Source organism: Morus notabilis, unplaced genomic scaffold, assembly GCF_000414095.1.
Source record: "Morus notabilis unplaced genomic scaffold, ASM41409v2 Scaffold1400, whole genome shotgun sequence".
NCBI lineage: Eukaryota > Viridiplantae > Streptophyta > Magnoliopsida > Rosales > Moraceae > Morus > Morus notabilis.
This window is the reverse complement of record NW_010367417.1, coordinates 38,481-63,028: the sequence shown is the minus strand read 5'-3', so window position 1 is coordinate 63,028 and position 24,548 is coordinate 38,481. Positions and strand designations below refer to the sequence as shown.

General features: G+C 36.3%; 3 protein-coding genes across 4 annotated transcripts; 1 reads left to right on the top strand and 2 right to left on the bottom strand.

Annotated features, from left to right (window-relative positions):
* Window positions 1–2,408: 2,408 nt before the first annotated feature.
* On the bottom strand, window positions 2,409–8,640 carry LOC21388075 (TMV resistance protein N). Its single transcript, XM_024174969.1, has 7 exons — window positions 8,046–8,640; window positions 6,606–7,713; window positions 6,036–6,398; window positions 4,546–5,793; window positions 3,583–4,450; window positions 3,166–3,402; window positions 2,409–2,640 (listed from the first exon to the last, which is right to left on the bottom strand). The coding sequence occupies exons 1-7, from the start codon at window positions 8,531–8,533 to the stop codon at window positions 2,612–2,614; spliced, it is 4,341 nt and encodes a 1,446-aa protein (XP_024030737.1). The 5' UTR covers window positions 8,534–8,640; the 3' UTR covers window positions 2,409–2,611.
* A 1,610-nt stretch (window positions 8,641–10,250) lies between these two features.
* On the bottom strand, window positions 10,251–19,984 carry LOC21388074 (flowering time control protein FCA). Its single transcript, XM_024174960.1, has 19 exons — window positions 19,692–19,984; window positions 19,185–19,255; window positions 18,552–18,630; window positions 15,321–15,403; window positions 15,157–15,208; window positions 14,978–15,045; window positions 14,690–14,756; window positions 14,122–14,201; window positions 13,962–14,026; window positions 13,586–13,645; window positions 13,339–13,489; window positions 12,775–12,840; window positions 12,116–12,685; window positions 11,553–11,726; window positions 11,271–11,468; window positions 11,134–11,172; window positions 10,984–11,016; window positions 10,798–10,843; window positions 10,251–10,446 (listed from the first exon to the last, which is right to left on the bottom strand). Exons 6-19 carry the CDS (start codon window positions 15,011–15,013, stop codon window positions 10,430–10,432), a joined length of 1,602 nt encoding a protein of 533 aa, XP_024030728.1. The 5' UTR covers window positions 15,014–15,045; window positions 15,157–15,208; window positions 15,321–15,403; window positions 18,552–18,630; window positions 19,185–19,255; window positions 19,692–19,984; the 3' UTR covers window positions 10,251–10,429.
* A 363-nt stretch (window positions 19,985–20,347) lies between these two features.
* On the top strand, window positions 20,348–23,694 carry LOC21388073 (GPN-loop GTPase 1). 2 transcript variants are annotated; one of them, XM_010112355.2, is made up of 7 exons: window positions 20,348–20,420; window positions 20,699–20,806; window positions 21,287–21,425; window positions 21,735–21,961; window positions 22,228–22,518; window positions 22,613–22,818; window positions 22,937–23,694. In XM_010112355.2, the coding sequence occupies exons 2-7, from the start codon at window positions 20,711–20,713 to the stop codon at window positions 23,199–23,201; spliced, it is 1,224 nt and encodes a 407-aa protein (XP_010110657.1). In that variant the 5' UTR covers window positions 20,348–20,420; window positions 20,699–20,710; the 3' UTR covers window positions 23,202–23,694. The 2 variants fall into 2 exon arrangements, with proteins under 2 accessions (XP_010110657.1, XP_024030735.1); XM_024174967.1 differs by having other exon boundaries at window positions 20,361–20,407.
* The last annotated feature ends 854 nt before the right edge of the window (window positions 23,695–24,548 follow it).

The window sequence follows — 24,548 nt, the reverse complement described above, 5'->3', positions numbered from 1 at the left end:
TTAAGTTTGTGTCACCTGTCTTTTTTTTTCCTTTTCTTTTCTTTTCTTTTCTTTTCCCCAATTTTCCTTTTCCTTCCTGAGCACACTCCCTCTCATTCTCTCTCTTCACTCTCATTCCTTCACTCTCCCTCTCTCTTCCATTTTGCTTCAAAAATCAACCGGATTTCGAACCAAAGAAGGATTTCAAGGAGTTTTCAGCGTCAAGAGAATGATCCAAGGTAAAATTTCCAAAAAACCTCTCTTAAATCTTAAGATTTTCGGATTTAAAAACTTATTTTTGGTTCGAAATAGATTTTTATGAATTTTGAGTAAAACCATGGTAGAAATTAGAGATCTTGGGTTCTTTGGACTTGATTTAGTACCTAGAACCCGGATCTAGTGGTTTTCCTTTGAGATATTTTGATTTGGAACTAAAATCGTAGGTTTTTGGGCTGATTCCGCAGGTTTTCTTCACCTGCTGTTCTTCACAGGTCAATCAGTGAGGTCAACCGGACTGCATTGGTCTACTGGTTGACCGAATTGCACGCCACCGGTCGACCGGTGGTGTTGCACTGCTCTATCACCGGTCAACCAGTGCATACGGGGTTTGACCCTGTTTTGCCTAAAAAACCATGTTTTGACCCTGATTTTTTAGGAGAACCCAAATTAGCTTCATTTGGGGACCTAGAGTCAATGGATTAGCATCTTTAATCCATGTTTTGGAATTAAAAACCCTTGGAATGATGATTTAAAACATGCAATGGTTTATGAAACCGGTAATTGAATTATGGCACACTAATAGGAAATCAAATGATATAATTGAGACTGAATTGCTTTAGGAATAAGAATTGAATCCTATGATGTTAAACTCCCCACTGGGATGTGTAGAGGTAGTTAGTGTATGCAAATCGTGTGAAATCACGATTGGAGGTGAGCGATTGAGAGCTGACCTGATAATCCTTCCGATGAGTCTGTTTGACATGGTGCTCAGAATGGATTGGTTAGCAAGATACGGTGCGATTGTTGATTGCTACCATAGGAGAGTGACTTTGATGACTGATTCCGGAATGATAATTACTTATCAAGCGGACATGAACTCAATTCTGAAAGAACGACTATTGAGGTACAGCGTTGGAGGACGTAGGAACAATGAGGATTGTATCACTGAAAGGTTCAATACATATAGTAATCTCTTGAAAGCAACTGATAGGCTCTCTATACATATAACATTTTCATGTATAGATTATTTCATTGATTAAGCGTGGTCTCCTGACTAGAAGTTGATGTCATTTCCCTGTATCCCCCGTTTTTTGGTCTTTTATGTTTTATAATACACAAGCATTTTGAGGGAATTTAATACCACGTCATCAATGAAAACTATGATGTTTTGGTAAGACCCAATTTTCATTCCTAGAAGAGCGATAAGACATGTGAAAAAAAAAATAATATTAATAATAATGAGGGAACAAACAAGTGCACAAAACTGGAATTAGACTTAATTCATAATATATATTATTATCACAACAAATCTTCTGATCATACTAGACAACATTTATCAGCAAAATGGGGCTGCACAAAAACAATATATACATACATATATATATATATATATCATACTTTCTAAGAACAATCAACACCTATCCTAGCAATGGAAACTATGGCGTACTCCTGAATCTGTTCTCCGCAGTAGCATTTCCATAACTACTGTTTCCGTTAGCTTCTACTTCACGATTTGGAGAAGCAGTGGATCCAAATTAAACATGCTATAAATGTTGTCATCCTTGAACATGTCATCGATCGCTATTTCTCCCCACAAACATCTCCACCAACAGGATTCAATAGCTTCACACATCCCCATATGTAGCCGCATCACTTCTAATATATATGCCACAGAACAGAATTCATAATTTTCACGTAGTACGCCAATTGATTATGAGCATCAGAGACAATCTATTATAATCAATATTAATGAAAATAGAAATGTGCAATTAGTGAGTGCCGTACAGACTTGTACTCTGAAAACTTGAAGGTAGAACCACTAAATTGTTATAATTAGGAAAGGATTGGAATTTGATCTTCTATGTATTGAAAGAATTATAAAGAAAACATTGATTCAGGTTATAACCAGCAAGGAAACTAAGTCAAGTATAGGCATGTGATCAGATTGCTAATCCAAAATCTTCAATTCGAGCAGTCATGTCACTGTCTAGACGAATGTTACTCGGCCTTGAAATTGCGGTAGAAATGACCTCTGCATAAGAATCAAATTCCAATTTTCCTGTCCAATTGGGTTCATATCTCTATGATCATATTGAGTCTAAACTAAAAAATTGGCAATATAATAGCAGTGACGGAAATATGATTTTAGAATATTTCAGTTGTGCTCCTATTTCATAAATATATATATATATATATATATATATCCCCGCTCAATAATTAAAACTTATAATTATGTCCCCATTCAATATATAAATAAGAAGAAGAACCTATTCAATATATAAACAACTCTACTAGAGTTCATGATATCTAGCTAATTACGGGCTCAAAAGAAAACACACTCTTCAAAAGCCACAGAAATCCTCGCCATAGAATATTATTTCTTGAAAATGCTGAAATTTCCACAAATGAGATTTCAATTTCCCCTGTTTGCTTGGAACCATTCTGTAATATCAAATGCAGAGATAACACTAATTAGCATAATATATATATATATATATATAATGAAAACTATATTATAGAGGGCATAGAAAACATCAAAAGCAGGATACAATTTTCTTGTGTATTTTTGGCCATCCACATATAGAACTATAATCCTGAGGGAAGGAAACTTTCCCAATAGCTTTTAACTAATCAACAAATTAAGAAGGCAATTAATCTTCATTGCACAAAGATTTTTTCATATAATTAGACTCTTCTACATTGTTCCTTCTTGTTGACTCTTCTTTGAGTATTTAAATTTTGTAACAGAATGAAGAAAGTGTGATGCATAGAAAAGAGCAAGTTATACACGTGAAAATTTAATTCCTTATCCTTCACTTTGTGCACTTTGGAAACATAATTATTTAGTTTTTGTTGTTAAGATGAAGTACTCAAGAAAGGAAAAGTAGTGTAGTTCATCAAGAAATGGGAAACTATATATGTACTATAGTGCTATAAAATTGGAAAAGTTTAGAATTGTAAATTTACCTAAAATCTTGGAGAAAAAGTTTGACCAGCAGCAAAAATCAAAACAATTAATCCTCTCATAACATGAATCTTCAGTATCAAAGTTTAGGCAAACCGCTTCCTCATGAGTCGTTGAAGAGTCCCGGGATGGGCTCGTGGAGCTCCTTTTATCATGAAGCGGCACTTCCGTGCCAAAAAAATCATAGAACCTGGGGACAGTTTCCAAGCAAGACTGATTGTTGACCTGATCATGTGCATCTACATCAAAGTTGATGGTTTTATACTCAGCTTGGGATTGTGTGCTTTTGGAAAAAGTTCTACTTTTGCTTTTAGGAGAAAAAGATGTAGAACTAGAAATCGAAAGATAAAAAGATCAAACTTATTAAAATAATTGCAAAATGTACTGCAAAGGATTTTTGTGGTCTCTAAAACCAATACCAGCTTCAGGCGGACATGATTCCGAATAAGGCGACAAAGGTAATACAATATTGGTGTCTTGGGATGGGCTTTCAATTGTGTCGTCTGACATCAATGGTGCAGATGCGGGTGATCCAATATCATATAAGGATGCTTCCATGCTGAAGACATTATACAGAGTTAGTAGATCTTCCGAGCGAGCTTCCATGGCCTTCAACTTAAAGCCCTGTTCCAGTGCCTCAATGTCCCCTGAATCCTGGAGAGATTGCAAATGTTGGAGGCTGTTGATACCAAGTTCCTTTGCTTCAAACATATATTTCTTGCACTGTTTGATGCTCATATTCGTGAATACCTTGTTCATGGCCTGTACTGTTTCAGCATGTAACATGTGGATCCCGCACCTTTTCACCTTGTATTGAAGCGAACATTCGTGTTTTTCTGTGGAATAAGAATTCGCAGTATAGTCAATACAGCCGAAGTCAAACGACATCTCTGCTGCATCAAACTCACCATCATAGCCCTTAAGGGAGTCTTTACAGTAAGCATGCCACATGATCACGTGATCCGATCTAAGAATTCCTCCTTTAATTCCTTCACTGTCCTCATCAACAACAGATGTGTTCAGATGACAAGAAGTATTCCAGTAGTGGCATTGGCCCTGTTTCGTTTTAAGATGTACTTTACAAAAAATAGCCACTTTGCCTATCCGATTCCAATAGAGCTCCTCAAATGAGAGAACAGTGCACGCAACAAAACCAGAGAAGTTGGCTCTATCCCAATTTGGTGGTAGCTTGATAGTTAATTTTGAAGACCCCTCGGATTGGTACCTCATCCACTTTGGAATTCTATTTCCCGGATAGCAAACTTCAATTATACGTTGAGTTTTGTCCTGTACCACGGACTAGGTTAATAAATTGTAAAAAAAAAAAATTTGCACAAAAATTCACTTTTAAAAATATAAACTAAAAAGAAATAATCACATACCATATGCTCATCTGTTAGTCTGAGAATCATTGCGTTGCAAATAACTCTACATAAGAAATTCACCGTCATGATGTCACATGAACTTTGGTCCAATTTCAAGCACTCACAAAACATAAAGGATACACCATTAAGAGGATAAAGGACCCAAGTGTGTGTAGGCCTTGAAATTAAGAACGTCTCCATTGATAGGCATCCATCTGCATTAAGTTGTTCTATAGACGATGGAAGTTCCGGTAAAGATCGAAGATTCCGGCAATGACTTATAGCAAGGTAATATAGCTTAGGAAGTTGTTTTATGCTCGAAGGTATACTAGCAAACATGTTTCCTGTCAGATCAAGGCTAGTCAATGAGGATAAGGAGCCGATCCAGTGAGGAATTTCAGATATGTTGCAGTACCTCAAATTAACTTCTTTTAAAGAGCGCAAACCAAGTAACATGTCCGGGAAAATTTCAAGTTTCCAACAGCCTCCGAGGAAGAGATCGTCAAGACAGCTTAATGTATTGAGGCATTTTGGGATGGTCTTGAGATTTTTGCACCAGCCTATCGATAGCCCACTAAGCCCAATTATATTTGCAAATGATGAGGATAATTCTTGGATCCCTGTTTCCTCTAGACTAAGATAATTCAAATTTTCCATAGGCTCAAAGATTTCTGGGAAGTTTTTCAAGTTTGAGCAACCATTAAGGTAAAGTTCTGTTAGAGCCTTACACTTACAAAGATTGGATGGTAAACTCACAAGCCTTTTGCAACCAGACATCAAAATGATCTTGACATCATGGAGACGCTCAATTGATGTAGTGGGCATTTCTCGTATTGCCGTGCCGGATAAATCCAATATCTGTATATTCCTTGGAAGCTCTGGGAAAATTTCAAGGTTTTCACAGCCAACAAGATTCAAATAATCAAGATTTTTAAGGGACCTAATTGATGAGGGTAATTCTTTTATTTCGGTCTCAATTAGGTGCAAAATTTTGAGATTCCCAGATATCTCCGGAAGAGATGTCAAATTAGTGCAGAAAGAGAGATCAAGAGATCCAAAAGCTCTTTTATCACAGGACATATCAAGGGAGATTTGATCCATAGATTTAAGATCGTCAAAAACTTGAAAATTTAGTGGTGGAATTTCAACCAAACTTGTACAACCGATTAGACACATACTCTCAAGTCTTGATGCATGAGAAAGATCTGGGAACTTAGCTAGTTGCTTAGAAAAACTGAAATCAATATGCTTAAGATTTCCAAGAGGCTGCAACACAAAATAAAATAGCTTGATTAACTTAACAAGTATTTTCAACGTATTGTCCATTTAAGAGCCGAACTCTAATAGCCCGTTTGGTTCATATGTTTAAACAGAAAGTCAGAATGTAAATTCAAATTTTTATGAGAGAAAGCACTTTAGCAAAAAGGTTTAAACTATAGTTCAAACCTATGAGCCAAATGGTAGCTAAAATAATAACAAAAAAAAACAATAATGTAAATCATATATACCTGAAGTCCATCCCACAATTGCGTAAGCTGGCTATAGGGCATTTCAAGTTCAACAAGAGATTCTGGTCTAAATTTTATTGGCAAAGTTTTCGACGGGTACTCAATCCAGCTGAGATATCTAATTGAATTAGGAAGATAACGAAGATCTTTGTGAAGGTAAATTAATCTGCACTTTTTGCCAATTAGGCGTTTCAAGTTCAACAAGAGATTCTGCTCTAAATTTTGAAGGCAATTGTTGTGACCAGAATTGTAAATTTTGAGCAATCTCAAATTAGGCATTGTTTCAAAAACTGTGGGTTCCAACCATAGATCTTCATCAATCTTAGACAAGTCTAAGGATATTCCAATAACACTTTTGGTACCCTGACACCATAAAGAAAATTTATATACATGAGCACTTAAAATAAAGACAATGAAAAAAAAAAAAAAAAAACTAACAAAACTACTTAGATCTGATACATATACTTAATGGCAAGGATTTTTTCGCCAATAAATGACTTTTTGATTTTAGAAAATCAAGCTTTTAATTTTATGAAAAGAAAAATGCAAATGTATCTAGTGACAACTTACTTTCTTATTTTCCAAGACATGAACCACATCCTGAGCGATCCACAACCGACTACGTTCGGCGAGCTCATTAAGAGATTCTTGACGAACAATTTCCCATCCCATCTCTTGTACCAAATCATGCATCCCAATTATCTCAAAATCTCCACTTGTTATGAGTGACTTTTCAATGAGAACATTAATCCCTATGTGAGACTCTTCATCTAATATTCCCTCTATAAAATTTCTTTTCTCCCCTTTTAAAAGACATGCAATATCGAGGAATATAGACTTCTCAATACGATCTAGAGCATCATAACTCAATTTCAACACTCCTTGAATTGTTTCATTGGGAGCCTTTTTCAGTTTGCCCGTTGCGCTTTTCCACTCGGATATGCTCCTAGAATGAAGGTGAGAACCCAAAACTTTAAGAGCCAATGGATTGCCTTTAGCATAATCTAGTACTCTCTCAGCTAGATCTGTATAATCTGTACTTATGGCAGACACTCTTCTAAAGGCTTTGAGATAAAAGAGTCTACGAGCTTCAATAGAATCTAATGCGTCAACTTCATATATCTCATCAGCTCTACTTGTAAGCAATTTCTTGTCTCTACTTGTCACAATTATTCTACTTCCAAGACCAAACCGACCATTTCCTTCTTGTGAAACATCATGATGTTCTCCAAATAAACATTCTAGTTGTTCAAGCTGGTCAACATTGTCGAGAACAACAAGCACCCTTTTACGCCAGAGCTGAACATCTTTGAAGGAACTTTCCATATTTACACGTTCACACTTTAATAATTTGCAAAAAAGCCTTTCCTTTAGACCATTCAGACCATGTTTGAGCACCTCTTCCTTCACATTTGTGAAAAAACAAGTATCGAATTTGGGAGAGACTCGCTTGTACAAGGCTTCAGCTAGAGTTGTTTTACCTATACCGCCCATGCCCCAAATGCCTATAACTCGAACGTTTGGGGAGCCAATACAAAGTAACGATTCCATTTTCTCAAGACGTTTACTTATTCCAACTAGCTGCCCCTGAAAATCATCTGCAGTAGCACTTGACGAGACATTTTCCAATTTCTCTATGACGTTTTTGACAATCTTCTCAACAAATTCGGATTCGGACCTATCATATGTGTGTGTGTATATATATATATATATATATATATATATATGCATACATATACAAATCAAAATGGTAGTTCGTGAACAGGAGAAATGCCAAAAAAAAACAAAAATACCAAAGAAACAAACAAATAGTTCGTAGATTTAAAGTTGTGCTGTTACTAAATTTAGCTAAATTGTATTATAATTGGGACCGTGTATTAAGTGTAGATTTTTTAGTGTAGTCATCCTATAATCTAAATGTTAATTACAGTAAAATTATTATAATATACCCTCTTGATGACAAATTGTAATATAAGCCAAATATATATACAAACACAAACTACCACTTACTCATCTTGCAAATGAAAGCCAGATAAAGCAGTTGCTCCTCTCAAAGCATTCCTCCACTCTTCCACTTTGATTCTGTGATTCTTAAAACGCTTTTGATGTGCAGCAAAAGCAGCGCCATAACTTCCCCTTTGGTGTCTTATATCTGACGGATCGACATGATAAAAGACAGGTAAAACAATCTGACCTCTCTCCCTCTTGCATTTGAGTATGTGCACCAATTCATCTAAACACCATCTTGAAGAAGCGTAATCCTTTGAGAAGACGACAAGCGAAAGTTGTGATTCCTCAATCGCCGTCAAGAGCGCAGATGAAATTTCACCTCCTCTCTCAAGTCTGTCGTCAATGTAGACCTCGATGGCATTCCGGCATAACGCGGAAGAAAGATGACTAGTGAAATTTTTGCGAGTGTCCTCACCTCTGAAACTGATGAAGACATCATACTTGTATGAACTTGGGACAAAAGAAGAAGAAGAAGAAGCAACTGCCATAGTCAACAAAACTCAGGGTGAGGTTTTCTGAACTATCTCTGTATTCAGTGCCAGGCTTTCAAGTAATAGTTATTTTTCTCTGTGTTTTGGAAAATTCTTGGAAGGTTAGGAAGAAGACGACCTTATCGACCGGAAGTCAATGATCAATATGATGAGTAAGAGTGACATATTATTGAACTGCTACACTTTTTTTTTTTCCCCCTTCTTGGAATTTTGTGTGTGGAAAGTAATGGGGAAGTAGTGAGGAAGTGGAGCTGGCCAGGGAATTCTATAGGAAAGGAGTTTGTACTTCACATGAAATAATAATAATAATAATAATAATAGTAATAATAATAGTAATAATGATAATAATAATAATAATAATAATAATAATGATGATGATGATGATGATGATGATGATGATGATGATGATGATGATGATGATGATGATGATGATGATGATGATGATGATGATGATGATGATGATGATGATGATGATGATGATGATGATGATGATGATGATGATGATGATGATGATGATGATGATGATGATGATGATGATGATGATGATGATGATGATGATGATGATGATGATGATGATGATGATGATGATGATGATGATGATGATGATGATGATGATGATGATGATGATGATGATGATGATGATGATGATGATGATGATGATGATGATGATGATGATGATGATGATGATGATGATGATGATGATGATGATGATGATGATGATGATGATGATGATGATGATGATGATGATGATGATGATGATGATGATGATGATGATGATGATGATGATGATGATGATGATGATGATGATGATGATGATGATGATGATGATGATGATGATGATGATGATGATGATGATGATGATGATGATGATGATGATGATGATGATGATAATAATAATAATAATAATAATAATAGTAATAGTAATAGTAGTAATAATAATAGTAATAGTAATAGAATCGAGTGTTTCCCTTTTGCGTTTATCTATCAAGAATTTAAAGACTTCCCTGCGTTTTTATATCAATTTATTAAGTAAGCATCTGTTAATATTTCGTCTCATTTTATTGGTTTTTAGCATCTGTTGATTAGTGATTTTCATTATAAAATGCAAACTCCAAAAAGCGTCAACTTAAACTGATAACACTCTTGTGACGCCCCAATAGTAATTCTCTTATCACTATAAATACACACAAGTACAAATTTACTGACTGGCAGGCCCTTAAAATGATTGGTTCACCAACTAGTAAAGAATATGTACTATCCAACTAAAATTTTCATGATGATATAAGCCACGTAAGAAATGAAAAGATAAATCAATATCTAGTTATTATCAGATTCTTTGCGTTTGGTTAATATATTCTTATCATAATTTAAATCATAGTTCATGATTTACTATAATATTTTTTTTTATAAAAAACACATAAATTATAAATAATTATAAATCATTCACTATAATATTTTTTTTTATAAAAAACACATAAATTATAAATAATTATAAATCATGATTTTAAATTTATGAAAATACATAAAACAAAAAGGAAGAACATATACTCGTATTAACTAAGGCTATTCATCGCCTACTATACTATTATTAATTGGCACAGGGGTTAAATATTAATGAGACAGTAAGAACTCGCGCGAGAGAGAGAGAGGAGAAGAAATAGTATAGAGAAGAGAGAGAGAGAGAGAGAGGAGAAGAAAGAGTATAGAGAAGAGAGAGAGAGAGAGATTGGGAGAGAGAGACTAACTAATGAGAATGAAAACGAAAAATTAATTCCTACTAAAGCTACATGTTACATTTTAACACTTGTAAGCTCAAAAATCGTTTTAAACACTCATCATCTTTTGCCTCGTCTCTTGCCCATGTGAGGCAGCCACCTCAAATTCTAATCTTCTTCAAGCTCCTCCAGATCCTGAAATTTAGAAATTTATTAAAAAAAATACTATTAAGTTTTTACAACACACTTGACTGGTCTTATAAAGTACTCCTAAGATCCCACAAAACAGAACTCAATATTGGGGATGAAATTACAAACATTTAACTTGAAATAATTGGGCAAGTCAAAGTATGTCAGGTTCTATTTTAGCCATGTGTTTTATTCTGAATTACAAGGTTATCCCTTGGGAAAAAAAAATACTAAAAAGGACAAAAGAAAACAACATAAATAGGGAAATCTGCCAGAAAATAAACGGCCAGTTTACGCGGGCTTTCGAAAAAAGTTCAGAACAAACATCAGAATAACCAGAAGGGAAATAGTAATAACCTGCTTGGTTACTTTTCCACATCCACTCTTGAGCAGCCTGCTGCCCCTGAAAAGCACAATACAATTAAACTACTAGTGCCTTTGAAAGAAAATAAAAAGAAAAGAAAAAGAAGAAGGAAGAAAAAAAGCACATCAAATATTTATAAATATTAAAGAAACCCATTGGAAGTGTGAAGCATCACTTACTGAGCTGGCCGCCCATTGTAATTGTGTGTAGCCCTGCAGTCAAATAAAAAGATCCAATTACCAAAATAAAGCCGTACTAAAATTGCAGAATACTATTAAAGGAACTATAATTCGAGAATAAATTTACGCTAAAATATCTTTTTTTCTTACCTGAATATTTTGATGGCCCATTATTCCAGAAGCCTGGTACTGGAATATTAAGCATGGAGTCAGCAATGAGTAATGGCAACTGAACCTCCAAACATTCAAAAAACAAAAACAAACACACAAATAAACAAACATCTAACCGTCGAATATAAAGAGGGCTGTTGAAATTGCTGTTGAGCCTGCATTTGGAACTGAGGTTGAAGCTGAATTTGCGGTGTTTGTGAAACTTGCTGCGCAGTAGGACGTTGAGGGTATAACTGGGATTGATTCTGCAAAACTGCTGCCTTCTGCCGCTGCTGCTGTTGCTCATACAATATCAACTCCTCAGGTTTCTCCCACTACAGGTTTGGTTAAGCAAAACTAGTTAGTCACAGACACATAGACCAAGAATAAAGCCAAAGAACAGGCAAAATGAGTGCCACCTTGCTTTCACCAGTTACGCTGTTGTAATAGTATTTGTAATTATCTGGGGAGATGTGTTCTGTCCAAGGGCATTTTACAGGAACGGCAGGGGCAGCAGATGTGGATGAAGGCACATCTACAGATGCTGTAGTGGCAGATAAGCTTGCGGCGGTCTGCGCAGCAGCTCCTGCCCACTGAAACCATAATAAAAATAGAATGCTCAACATGCCGTCAGAAAGTCGGTACATACAAGAAAAAAAAAACAGGGAATATTACAGCACTAAACTTCCTTTTATAGGACTCTCGAGGAAAGAAAACTTCTAACTGAAAAATATGTGAACGTTCTAGCATCAGCCATCAAGTGACAGCTAGAGGTTTACCCAGTAAAATTACAGCAAAGACAGGTACATACTAGTTTACAACGGCAAGGCAAGTACATACTAGCAATTGAAGCTTCATAGCATAACAGCCTATGTTTTCTTCTAAATAAAAACCATTTGTGGAATTCAAATAAATTCGTTGCTACATTCAAGCCTATGAGACAATGGCTGCAACTTCATCATATAGTCCAAACCAAAAATACCTGTTGCTGCTGCGGTTTGGTATTCTGAGAACTCTGCTGCAAGATCACGCCCTGATTTGATGGTTGCATCAACTGTAACTGCTGTTGCAGCTGAGAGAATGCCTGCCGAGATGACTGAAAGCTTGCCTGAAGAGCTTGCTTCTGTTGTGAGAGCATCTGAGCTAACTGCGAAGGTGATCGCTGAAGAGGCTGAAGTTGTTGTTGTTGTTGCTGGACAGGAGCAGCAGGAACGGATTGTAAGTTCTTGTTTGGAGGGGATTGAAGTGCTATAGCAGAGGCCATGCTCGGCTGGACCTGAGGATGAGAAATGGGTGGTTGTCCATTTGAACCAAGTAACTGTTGTGACGGTAGTGGTTGGCTTGTGACTGTTGGACCTGAAGAATAAAGAATCTGTGGTTGACCAAGCTGCTGTAGAGATGCAAGAGAGGGTTGTGCCTGTGAATAAGATGCTTGAGTTGGAGGATACAGTTGAAGGGAAGGTGGTACTTGCTGAGGTGATTGAATAGGCTTCTGTAATGGAGATATTTGCTGACCAACTGGAGCTAATTGTGGCATGGGCTGGCTAAAACCCTGTAATGGATCCATAATAAGACCATTACTTTTATTTTTTAAGTACAAATGAGAAAAGAACAGTAAGCATCAAGAACTCCATAGACAACCTGTTGAAATGTTGAAGATGATGACACCACAGGTAGGAGACTATCTGCAGGACCGCCATGGCCACCCTACATATTTTGAAGTGTGATAAGCAAACATGACTTTGTGATAGAACCTGTTAGAAAACTTATATTATAGCAATAAATGGTCCAAGACATTTATCCAAAATGCATACTCTACATTCCCCAAACACAAACTAGTTTGGAACCAAAGAAAACAGCATCAAGGTAACACTTAGTTAGAGAGAAGGAAGTACTAATAGATCATGCTATGATCCTCTACACTTGCATAAATCAAAAAGAATTTAAGCAAGTCATTTCTTCTAGCTACAGACAAAACCCAAAATCTACTTGCTGAGCACGTTGTACCTTTTTTTCTATTAAGGACAACTTTTTGTTTCTACTTTTTCCTAATTTAATCAGATAATCTCCATACGATCCAATAAGAGGAGCAATACTAGTAGAGAATTGCATTAAATGTGTTGTAAGATGACCTTCAGCAAAAATTTATGACATGAACTTGTTACCATTAGGGGGGGAAAAGGTTATTAGCACCATGTTGCTTACCACATTAACAGGTAATCTCATGTCACCAGACCTTGGATGCAACTGGCCTCCAAAGCCATGAGATGATGGACCCAAGTTTGGCGGACTCATCGGATGCCAAGCATTAGGAGAAATTATATCCCTCATAGGATCACCAAAATAAGGTACTGGTCTGAGTGAGCAAGAAAAATAGAGTATACAAGTAACCAAATGAGGGGAAAAAAGTTAAATCAGTAATCTTAAGAATATGTTAGACGCAGGCTATTACCTGGGTCCTGATCCTTGAACTCGAGGACCAAAACCTGGGCCTCCAAATGCCGGACCACCCCTGAAGAAGATAAATTGTCAAAATTTTGCATGTACGGAGAGATTTGTTGGCAAGTTATAGAAGAGGTACCAAATTAGCAAGCATGTGCTGAATAAAGAACAAAGAAATGGGTCCTACCAACAAATATTTGTCATCGTACACTTCAAGAAAAATAAGGATATTGACAAATATAATGCTCGAATACTACCAAAGTCTAACAATAAAAATCCTTTATCACACTCGAGCAAAGAGAAAATGTTCTCAAACTCATCCAAGAATTTAAAGTGTCAGCTACAGAAAATAAAGGGAAAAAAAGGACGAGAGAAAATAAAGGAACCTTGAATCTCCAGGCTTGGGCCTTTTAGGATCAGCAAACCGGACAGTTAATGGTTGATCGCAACCCTGAGATGCACCCCCAAAAAACTCATAATATAACTTTTGCTAACGCAGCAAGCATACAAAGGTGAAATTTTTTTTTCAGAAATATTAACACCTACTCTCATTGTGTAGCATCCGTTAAGGGCATTTATAGCTGCTAATGCCATCTCCCTGTGAGAGTACTTAACAAATCCACATCCTTCAAGGTAAAATAATGAAGGCACACATCAAAAAGAAAGAATGTAAAAACGATGAGGCCATAAGCTGCAAGAACTAAAAACCCCCCAACAAATACATTAAAAAAAGGAAAGAAAAACGAAATTAAAAATCAGGTCAGAGCACCACTTGCAATTTTAAATTCATAAAGCATGTACCACGAAATAATATAGTGCCTGAGACTAATGGTGTAAACTAATTCTTGCTTTTTCTAAATCACGTCAAAGCCAGACGCCTTCATACTTGTAGTAGAGCAAATTCCTTTTTTACATTGGCAAAAAAAAATAATAATAATAAAAAAATAAAAATTTAATTAACAAGAATTAGTAAGACGCATGACCAAGTTGCAGTCAATATAGAGATTATGATGTAACTAATGAGGCCACAAAGGAACACCTTCACAAAACTCTATGACCAGAAGATAATGACTTCCCTCAAAAATAAAAATTCAGTAGGAACTAAAGCACACACCACGACTTTGCTTCAAATCATCACGCATGAGGTAAACATCTTCCACCCGACCATATTGTGAAAAAATCTGCCAAAGGAGACTAGTAAAATCTTGTGCCATATGGAAGTAAGACAGGTAAGGAAAAAAATAGCATTGAGTCTAGAAAAAAATATCTACGAAATATATTTTCACTTGAGTAAAAGTTTGTCTCCAATTTCAAAGCAAAAGAAAAGTTCATGCACCGAGATGAATCTCTTTGAAAATTACCAAAACTCAGACAAAAGAACCAGAGTAAATAGATGACCTACCTCCTCAATTTCCTTTTCCGTTACTTGTTTGTTCATTGATCCCACAAACAATTTGTACTCTAATGCACCTACGGTAAAAGGGACTAGCATAAGCTACAGAAAAGTTGGGAACTTCAATAAACTAGTCCACAGCAAGACAGATAATAGCAAAGGTTTTATAGCATGAAGATGACAACTACCAAGACGCTCTCGCTCGCCATCTGCATATCGAACTTGGATAGGACCTACACCCTGCAAAATGTAGGTTTATGAAAAAAAAAAATGAAAAATGAAAAAAAAAAACAAAAAAAAAAAGACAATAATTGGTCTTACGAGATTACAAAGAATTAGTAAGAAATCTCACCCCAGGAAGAGTATGTTGATTATGCAAAGCTCTAATAGCCTGATCAGCTTCTTCTGTAGATCCATATATTATAAAACAACAACCTGCAAAAGCAGAGAGTTCCAATCCTTAATCTATCTAAAGCCAATGGCCCACATGGGCAGCTACGTCATAAATCACAGCCACACAGAAAGAAAAGTTGTGTACAGAAGTGCAAGAATTTAAAATGTCCGTAAAGACAGAGATAGCAGTTTAAACATAGGTCAAGAATAAAACTTCCTGAACAAAATGACTGAGAAGACATCAACAAAGACTACTGTGGTTACAAAAGAAAAACCAGATAGGACAATCTTCAATTTTTAGGTACTTTATTTGACAGAGGAGAAAGTTGTAATATCTGGTTAACACATTGGTGCTACGGCACAGGTAAATTTGAATCATCATATGTAGTCTTAAGAAAAGCAACTTACATTTACACAGAGAGAGAGAGAGAGAGAGAGAGAGAGAGAGGAATAGAAAAAACATAACGATTAGCTGAATCACTGCCTACAGGAAAGCCTTGTGATTCTCGAAGTGGTAATGGCTGAATCTACAAAGTTACAACAGTAACCTGAAAATATGTCTGATGTATGTAGCCACAGATATAGGAAAACCACAGAACAGTCATACCAGGCAAATCGCACATGTATCCATCTCAAAAGACATTAGAGTATCATACATTTTAAAAGGATTAATTGACAAGTGTCAAAATATTTCTCATGCATTCTAACTAAGATCTGACGGACAAAAAGATCCCAAATTTGGCCAGTCTCACAATGGAAGAAATCATTAGATAATTATGAGCTCGCTAAGTTAAAATCCAATATTAGTTGGATTAATTGAACAAATGTCTCGACATCAATAACTCTATGCAACATCTGCAGTACCAGAATAACTCGTAGCAATCAAAGGTCTGAGGAACCACAACATAAAGACAAAGCGCAAGAAACCTTAACCTCCACTACTCCAATACAAGATAATTGAAATAAATTCACAAGCATCAACATTAAACCAATATCTATTAGTTAGATACGCACTTTGTCAGAAATGAAAAAACTTTTTCATATATGATGCTGCCAGCAACAAGATTGTGAGCCAACAGCATAGTGTCGCAACATTCTGATAGAACATAAAGACTAGGAAAAGCCTAGCAGAGGTAATGTTTAAGAGACCACCCAGCTCTCCCAACTTGGCTGCTTGAGCCCAATGAATAGCCTAAACAATTGACAAAACCCCTCACAACTAATAACTGAATGTATATATTAACCCCCCTAATCTGTTACTAGACACTAGCTAAGCTAGCATAACCCACATCTACTAAAACAATCTTGCAGACTTATTACATCAGCCCTTCAATACAACTTACTCACCTGTAGCTCAGTTAACAAACCACTAACCCAAGTCCTCTCACGTATGGAGTTGTTTATCCAAAAAACTGATCTCTAGCATCTAATGGAGAACATCTAGTCGAGAGAGAGAGAGAGCAAGAAGTTGACTGGAGAAATGCCACTGAACGGTCCTTTCATTCAATTTATTAATTAATTAAGCAAGAAGTACCCAAAACCACTTTACCAAAAAGTGGGAAGAACTTAAGCAAATAACAGGTTTACATCAGAAACCACATTATGGATCACAAAACAATACGAGCGCTAATACACATTGAAACCGCATATTCACACATAACTTTTGCATTAAGCTACCAACCACCACTTTGATAGTACTTCATCTACAGATTGTGTAACAAACATTGTGGAGGCCAAATAAGAAACAACCCCCTAATTGACATCACATAAGTATAAAAGCAAAAAGATCCCATACAACAAACCATAAAATAAGATTCTCCCAACTTACCGATAGATCTAAATCTCACCAGAAAACTCAATAGCAACAACTGAATAAAAGGGAGAGGTTCGGCTTCAACATCATAAAGAAGCTAATACAAGGACAGAGAGAGAACACAACCAAAAAATGCTTCGCATTAAGAATCTGTCCAATGAGAACTTAATTGAAACAACAAAAATAACCATGAAAACAAGCCCTTACACAATCCATCTATTAGTCTTCACGGTAATGCGCAGTACGACTACACATGCAACCATAAACTAGCAGCATAACAATAAGAAAGGTCTCTTAGGTTACCCTCTGATCAAAAAGTAGTAGAACTTGAATGGACCTAGGCAGAGCCCATAGTTGAATTTATAAAACTGTTAACCAGAAGATCTCATTGAAGTAAGACAGTAATAATAACAAATACGGATCGTTCCAGCATCCGCAACAACACTCCACATGATCATACATCTATCATGTAGAAAGAGAAATGAGCCACATTCTTCAACATATTATTAACACACTCAATACAAGTTCCAACCATATCCAAACAAAACAAGCCAGCCATTAGATATGAAAACAGCCATCCTGTGTCACAACCATCCTGTATCACAACCATCCTGTATTGCAAACATCCTGTATCACACCATCCTGTGACCATTTTACGAGTAATATGATATCTCCCCATCACATTCAAAGGAAAACAAAGATAATGCACTTGATTGAATTTAACAACTAAAAAAATTATCACCAAAAAGGAACATCCATTACAAAAAAACACAGCTTTGGAAAGACGAAAACGAAGTCACATAACCCATTACCATCCATCCAGTAGAGGATCCAACTTTGGATCCATCGCAATGCCAATGTTAAAACGTAAAACATGACATTCCAAGTCATTCACAAGAAGTCCCAGGTTCACTGAGGTAATAAACCAAAGGAATTCCACCAAATTACATTTTAATTAAACACTAAACATCAATAAACCATTTACTTGTTGAGTCACTTTTCTATACAAACTCTGCACCACCAAAGTTCTTCAAATAAACAATCTACATTATGGAAACAGACACTCCCATTACAATTGATATTTTTGGGTGATGCCCCATCAGTCAATTTTTCATAGGGCAGGATCTATTTTGCTTCAAAGATCCAATGTCTATACAGAAACTAATTTTTCCTAGGTTTACATGTCTTGCCTTCTTCTTGTTTGAGAGGACGGACATGGAAAAAGGGTTGCAACCAAAACTAACAAGCCAGAAACTTGTTGCAAAAACAAACTGAGACGAAAGATGAGCTCTCAGATGCTCCCATCAGCCTCTCAGAGGACCTGAAATAAGATAGTTTGGTCACCAATACATCATAGAAACTACTGCTCCCACATACCTTGTTGTTGTCCTGTTTTCCTATCTTTAATCAGAGCAACCTCTATCACATCTCCATGTGCTTCAAACAGTGGTCGAATCTGACATACATAAAGTAACGTAGTGTAAGAAGATAAAAGAACATATGAACAAATATTCAGTCAACAAAACAGAACATGCAAAATCCAATGATTTCCCAATTTGAATTTTGCACTCCAGCAGCAATCAAGAAACCAAAAAACATGCAACAATAACGCATGCCTTTCCCATTGTTAAAGGACAACGCTAAAAAGGATTAAAAGAATCAATTAACGAATCATTTAGCCCCTGAAAAAAAAAATAGTATTTAGGTTTGGAGGTTTCACAAGCTATTTGAGCTTTGTAAAGTTTTCACAGTTTTATTCTAAAGTGCATGCTTCTCTGTTTCTTTTCCAGATGATTTGGTCCACTCCTCCTATCATGCAGACTCTTTTTTTTTTATTTTTAATTCATTATCTACTCCTTTATGAGAATTCGTTGCTATGTTTTATTTAAAATGAAAAGTCTTTCTTTCACAGCGCAAAAATTTGTCCATAGGAAAATGGAACCACAAGAATGACCAACAATTTAATTCACAAAAAGAGTTTCTTCAAGTTCAATAATTTCACTGACTTACATCTTCCTCAGTGGCGGTCCTCGGGACTGATCCAACAAAAAGCTTTGCGAAACTGACTCTATCAAAACGATCTTGAACGACAACAAAAAATATTGAAATTTTTAGCAATTTGGGAAGAGAGATATAGAAAGTTAGAAACACAAAAATCGGAAGTTGCAAAAACGATGAAACTGCATGTTATTAATCAACAAATATATAGCAAAGATAAAAGGAAAAATAAAAACAAAACACAATTAGATTAGGTACATCGAAACAAGGATCAGAAAATCCAATATTTCAGTCCATAATTCCACAAAATAACCAAAACAATGTGAAACAGCCGTAAATTAATGACATTATATCAAAAATAACAAAAATTATTCCTGAAATTTACGATTTTTTTCAATATTTTCCATATTATCCGTCTGAATATATCTTTTAAAGAATCGTTTCTCCTTTTATAAATTGAATTGAAAGCAGTAAATTTTGCAGACTTGTGATCATATAACGCCAAACAATTAGAGATACCTGGAGAACCTCCACGTCCAAAGAAAGGAAACCCTCGCTTCTGGCCAGAGACCAAGCCAAAGCCTCCGCCTCCCGCCGGCCGGATTCCTTCGCCGGCGGGAGAGCGGCGGGGAGGGCTCTCGGAAGGACGGCGGCGAGAGTTGTTGTGGTGGTGGTTCAGAGGAGCGTCGGAGAAGCGAGAGGGGCCTCTGGAATGGCGGTATGAGGAGTCATAGTCTTGGTCGTCGCTGCTTCCATAGCGGTCTTCTCTGTGCGTATCCAGCTTTGCGACCAGCGAAACCCTAATCCCACACAGTTACGTACGGCCTTCGAATTTCGAATGGCGAAGAAGACGACGAAGAAGAAGGACTGAACAACTAATATTAACTGCGAAGTATCTTTCTGTTGTTCGTGACTTTTCTTAGAGAGAAAAAGAATAGAGAGGAGGAGAGAGAAAGGGGCGGTACTTCGGCTCTTCTGTTTTGATCTGTCGGGGTGTTGTTGATGATTGGAGTTTGGAGTTGGGGGGGAGAGAGTCGGGCCCAATATTTTTTCATTTTGGGCTTTAACTTGAGTTGAGGCCCGACAATGGACTTTAGCCTTTCTACCAAAACGGTGCGTTTCACTGGAGGGCTTAATACTACAAAACTCGGATAAATCGCCGAAGGTGGTTATTCTGAACCATTTCAGCACTCTGTCGCGAGCAGAAGCACGCCAAGCTTTCCTTCCCCTCTCCGGTACCACTGCTCTGTGAGAAACTTTTCTCTCAAAAACTCTCATTTTCCGCTTGGATGCCGAGAAACTTCTGGAAAATTAAGAAATTTCCCGCTATTTTTTCTTTCTTTTTGGTTTTTTGTCGCTCGGTTGTCTCCTCCGGCGTCTAATATGGTCTAACCCTAAGTTTACTTTTATTTCCTGTATCGAGTTCTGGTCTTCTTTCGTTTTCTCGGCATCCAAACGGAGTATTACCTTATTTGACTTTATGAATGTTTGACTGGACTGTTACTGATATTTTGACAACTTCGCAGTTTCGCGCGGAAATGGAAATTGATGCTGATTCTGACAAGAATAACAGACCGCCGGAGGATGGTGGCGATTCTGTGCCAATGGATTCCCAAGAATCCTCCAGCATTCAGGTATTGTCTTTAGTGTTTTTCTGTTTGGTTTCTGAGAAAATGGAAGCAACTATAACAAAGCTAATCTTTTTTCCCATCATAAAATCTCCGATCTCCATATCAGTATTTCCCCTTTGATTGTGCTAAATTGCGGACTTCCTTACATATACCCGACTTATTAGGTCTAGTCTGAAAACATTTTGCAAATAAGGTTGTAAAATTTTGTTTAGTAAGTTTGATGTAAATGAAATGAAAAATGTAAGATTAATGACCTAAATTCACATGGTAAAGTTCATATAAATAGGTTAACTCTCAAATTGTCTAAATTAATTACGTTTTCATCAAACGGGTGATGTGATCCAAATTGCGACCCATGTCAGTGCTCTTTTATGGTTCTTTGGTTCAAGAAGAATAAGATTCAACATCATTGTTTTTGCTTTTCAGTGTATTCTTTGAACTGTGTTGCTCATTGATTTGGAGTTTTTGATTTTGCTCTCTAAGGAAACGAGTAAAGAAAAGGAAGAGCTTAATGACTCAATGGGGAAATTACACATTGAGGGGTCATCCTCTGGGCAGCCAGGGACTTCTTCAACCAACTTTAAGAGAAAACCAGTTATTATCATTGTTGTAGGAATGGCAGGTAATCTAATCAATTTATTGGTGTTTCTGGGTATATTTGTTAGACCAATAAAGCTTCTATGAAATATAGTGTTCCATTTTCTTTGATTACCTTGAACTGGAAGTCTAGAAATATATAACGGCGTGATTAGATGTCGCGAGTTTTGGGAGTTCTTTATGGCTGTTGATTTTTAGTCTTTTCCATGTTTCTTTACTGTTTTGTTTATTCTCGAGGGCGCCTTGTCCTCTTTCCTTTGTACTGTTTTCAGTATTATGTTTCTTATTAAAAACAAATGGAGTAAAGATACCGAAATCTTATGGTTCTGATTAGGGAGTGGAAAAACAACGTTTATGAACCGATTGGTCTACCACACACATGCTTCTAACATGCGGGGTTATGTCCTCAACCTTGATCCTGCTGTGATGACTCTCCCATTTGGTGCGAACATTGACATAAGAGATACTGTTCGGTATAAGGAAGTGATGAAGCAATTTAATCTTGGGCCTAATGGAGGAATCCTTACATCGCTCAATTTGTTTGCTACAAAGTTTGATGAGGTAAAAACCAAACGTTAGCAGACTTATTATTTTTTACCTCATATCTTCGCTGGATGATAACACCTGTCAAGAACAATTGAATATTTATCTTGTAACGTTTACGGTTCTTTCACTCATAGTGCCAACCATTTTAAAGAATCATTGATATCAGAAATGTATATGTATTTATTTCTCCATGATTTTTACCCATTTCAATTAATTATTGGTTCTTATTTGGTGTCTGCTTTTTTTACCTAGTTTTTCTTTTTTCTAATGCTCCATTGCAGGTCATTTCAGTCATTGAGAAACGAGCAGATGAGCTTGATTATGTTCTTGTTGATACTCCGGGTCAGATTGAGATATTCACTTGGTCTGCTTCTGGCGCCATAATTACAGAAGCTTTTGCTTCTACATTTCCTACTGTGGTCACATACGTAGTTGACACACCCCGCTCCACTAGCCCAGTAACTTTTATGAGCAATATGCTTTATGCCTGTAGTATACTGTACAAGACACGGTTGCCCGTCGTGCTGGCATTTAACAAAATTGATGTGGCTCAACACCAATTTGCCTTAGAGGTGCATTTTAAGCCCCGGTCTATCTTCATTTTTTTCATGGCATCATGTTCTGAACGTGTTGTATATGTGATATACCTGCATTTTTGCCATACAGTGGATGGAAGATTTTGAGGCTTTTCAAGCAGCAGTAACTTCAGATGAATCTTACACATCGACTTTATCTCAGAGCCTCGCTCTCTCACTAGATGAGTTTTACAAGAATCTACGTTCTGTTGGTGTATCTGCTGTTTCTGGTGCTGGAATGGATGACTTCTTTAAGGCGATTGAAGCAAGTGCTGAGGAGTACATGGAAAATTACAAGTAATCTCATGAAATATCTTGCACATTTCTCTATAAAACTTCTGGTTGGCGATAGTATGCCATGGCAAATTAGATGATTAAATAATTGTTTCTAAATTTTTTTGGGTTTTTTCTGCAGGGCTGATCTCGATAAGAGACGGGAAGAGAAGCTACGGTTGGAGGAAGAACGCAGGAAGGAGAACATGGATAGATTGAGGAAGGATATGGAGAAATCAAAGGGGGAAACTGTGGTTTTGAACACCGGGTTGAAGGACAAAGCAGAAAAAAGCAAAGCTAAAATGGACAAGGATGAGGAAGATGATGATTTTGAGACACTCAGCGAAGACGAGGACTTCATAGATGAGGATGAAGACGAAGAGGTTGCAAGTTTCTCCTTTCGGTGAAGAAGCTTGTTTTGGTTGGAATTGTGCGGGAACAAGACTGTGCACAAGACAAATTAACGGATTTAAAGCTATAGAAGATAGTGTCACTCAATCTTGCCATGCTTGACACAATTTTCTGTTTCTGTCTATATCCTTTGATCCTAGAGATTTAAGGCGTGCCTTAAAGTTTACTTCTTATTACTAAGGAAAGTTGAAGGGACATTTTTTTTTTCGTTTTCATTTATACCCTTTTAAAGTTCATTTAGGTGCTCCACTTGATACATGGAGGTTGCTCTCAAAAGTCACAAGATGTTTATGATGCGTTTAAATTGTTGTCTAGAGGATTCTCGACATACAATATGGAGTTTTGCGAAGTGCTCCATATTCCTTTTTTTATTTTTTCTTTTTTCTTTTTTCTTTTTTCTTTTTTTCTTTTTTTTTTTTTTTGTGCTGGACCTTTTGAATGGGATATGTCAATTCATAGTGTGGGAATGAATGCCCAATCCATAAGCTACAAGCATTGAAATTTAAGAGGCTTTACCACAAGTCTATGAATCGTGTCTTCTCAAAAGTTAATCTCCCAGCATTAAATAAGAAGGATGTACAATTTTATATTTTTTTATAATATATAAAACTACTAGTTATCACGATCATCACACTAATATGTAAAATTGTGATTTGATTGATAAAAATATGTAACATTGCTCGGTTATTTTTTTATTGGATTTTTTGGTAGAATTTATGACAACTCTATTGCTTCATTGCTAGCAAGGTAACTATAGGACAATGATATGACCTAGACATGTCAATTAAACTAGCTTCTAGTGCTCTCTCAAATTTAAGTTGATCCAAAATCCAAATATCCCCATTCGATGAAAAAGTAAAAATTATATAACCGTTCATTTCGCTAATTTGAGTTTAAAATTCGAGTTTTGCTATAGTAAATAGCTCTCAGAAACAGTCACATTTAACTTTTTTGCTACAGTAAAAAACTCTCACATAACGTCACATCTCAACTCGAATTAAAAACTTGAATCAACGAACTAAACGGGTCCGTTAGTCTAAATTTCGTACTTCAATGAAAAAGTCCAATCATAGACAACCTAATGAAGAATCACCCAGCATTAAGAAATGATGTATATAGTTACTTTAAAAAAAATAATTAAAAAAAAAATACTAGTTACCGTGGTCGTCACACTTACATGCAAAATTGTAAGTTGTAACTAGATGAATAAGGATATAACACATTTCTCGGTTAATTGTTCCTTCTACTCAATTCATAATTTTCCATTTGGGGATACAAATTAGAATCCTATATCTTTGCTTTTTCATACTTCTGCTAATGATGTAGGGACTTTCTTTTTTTCT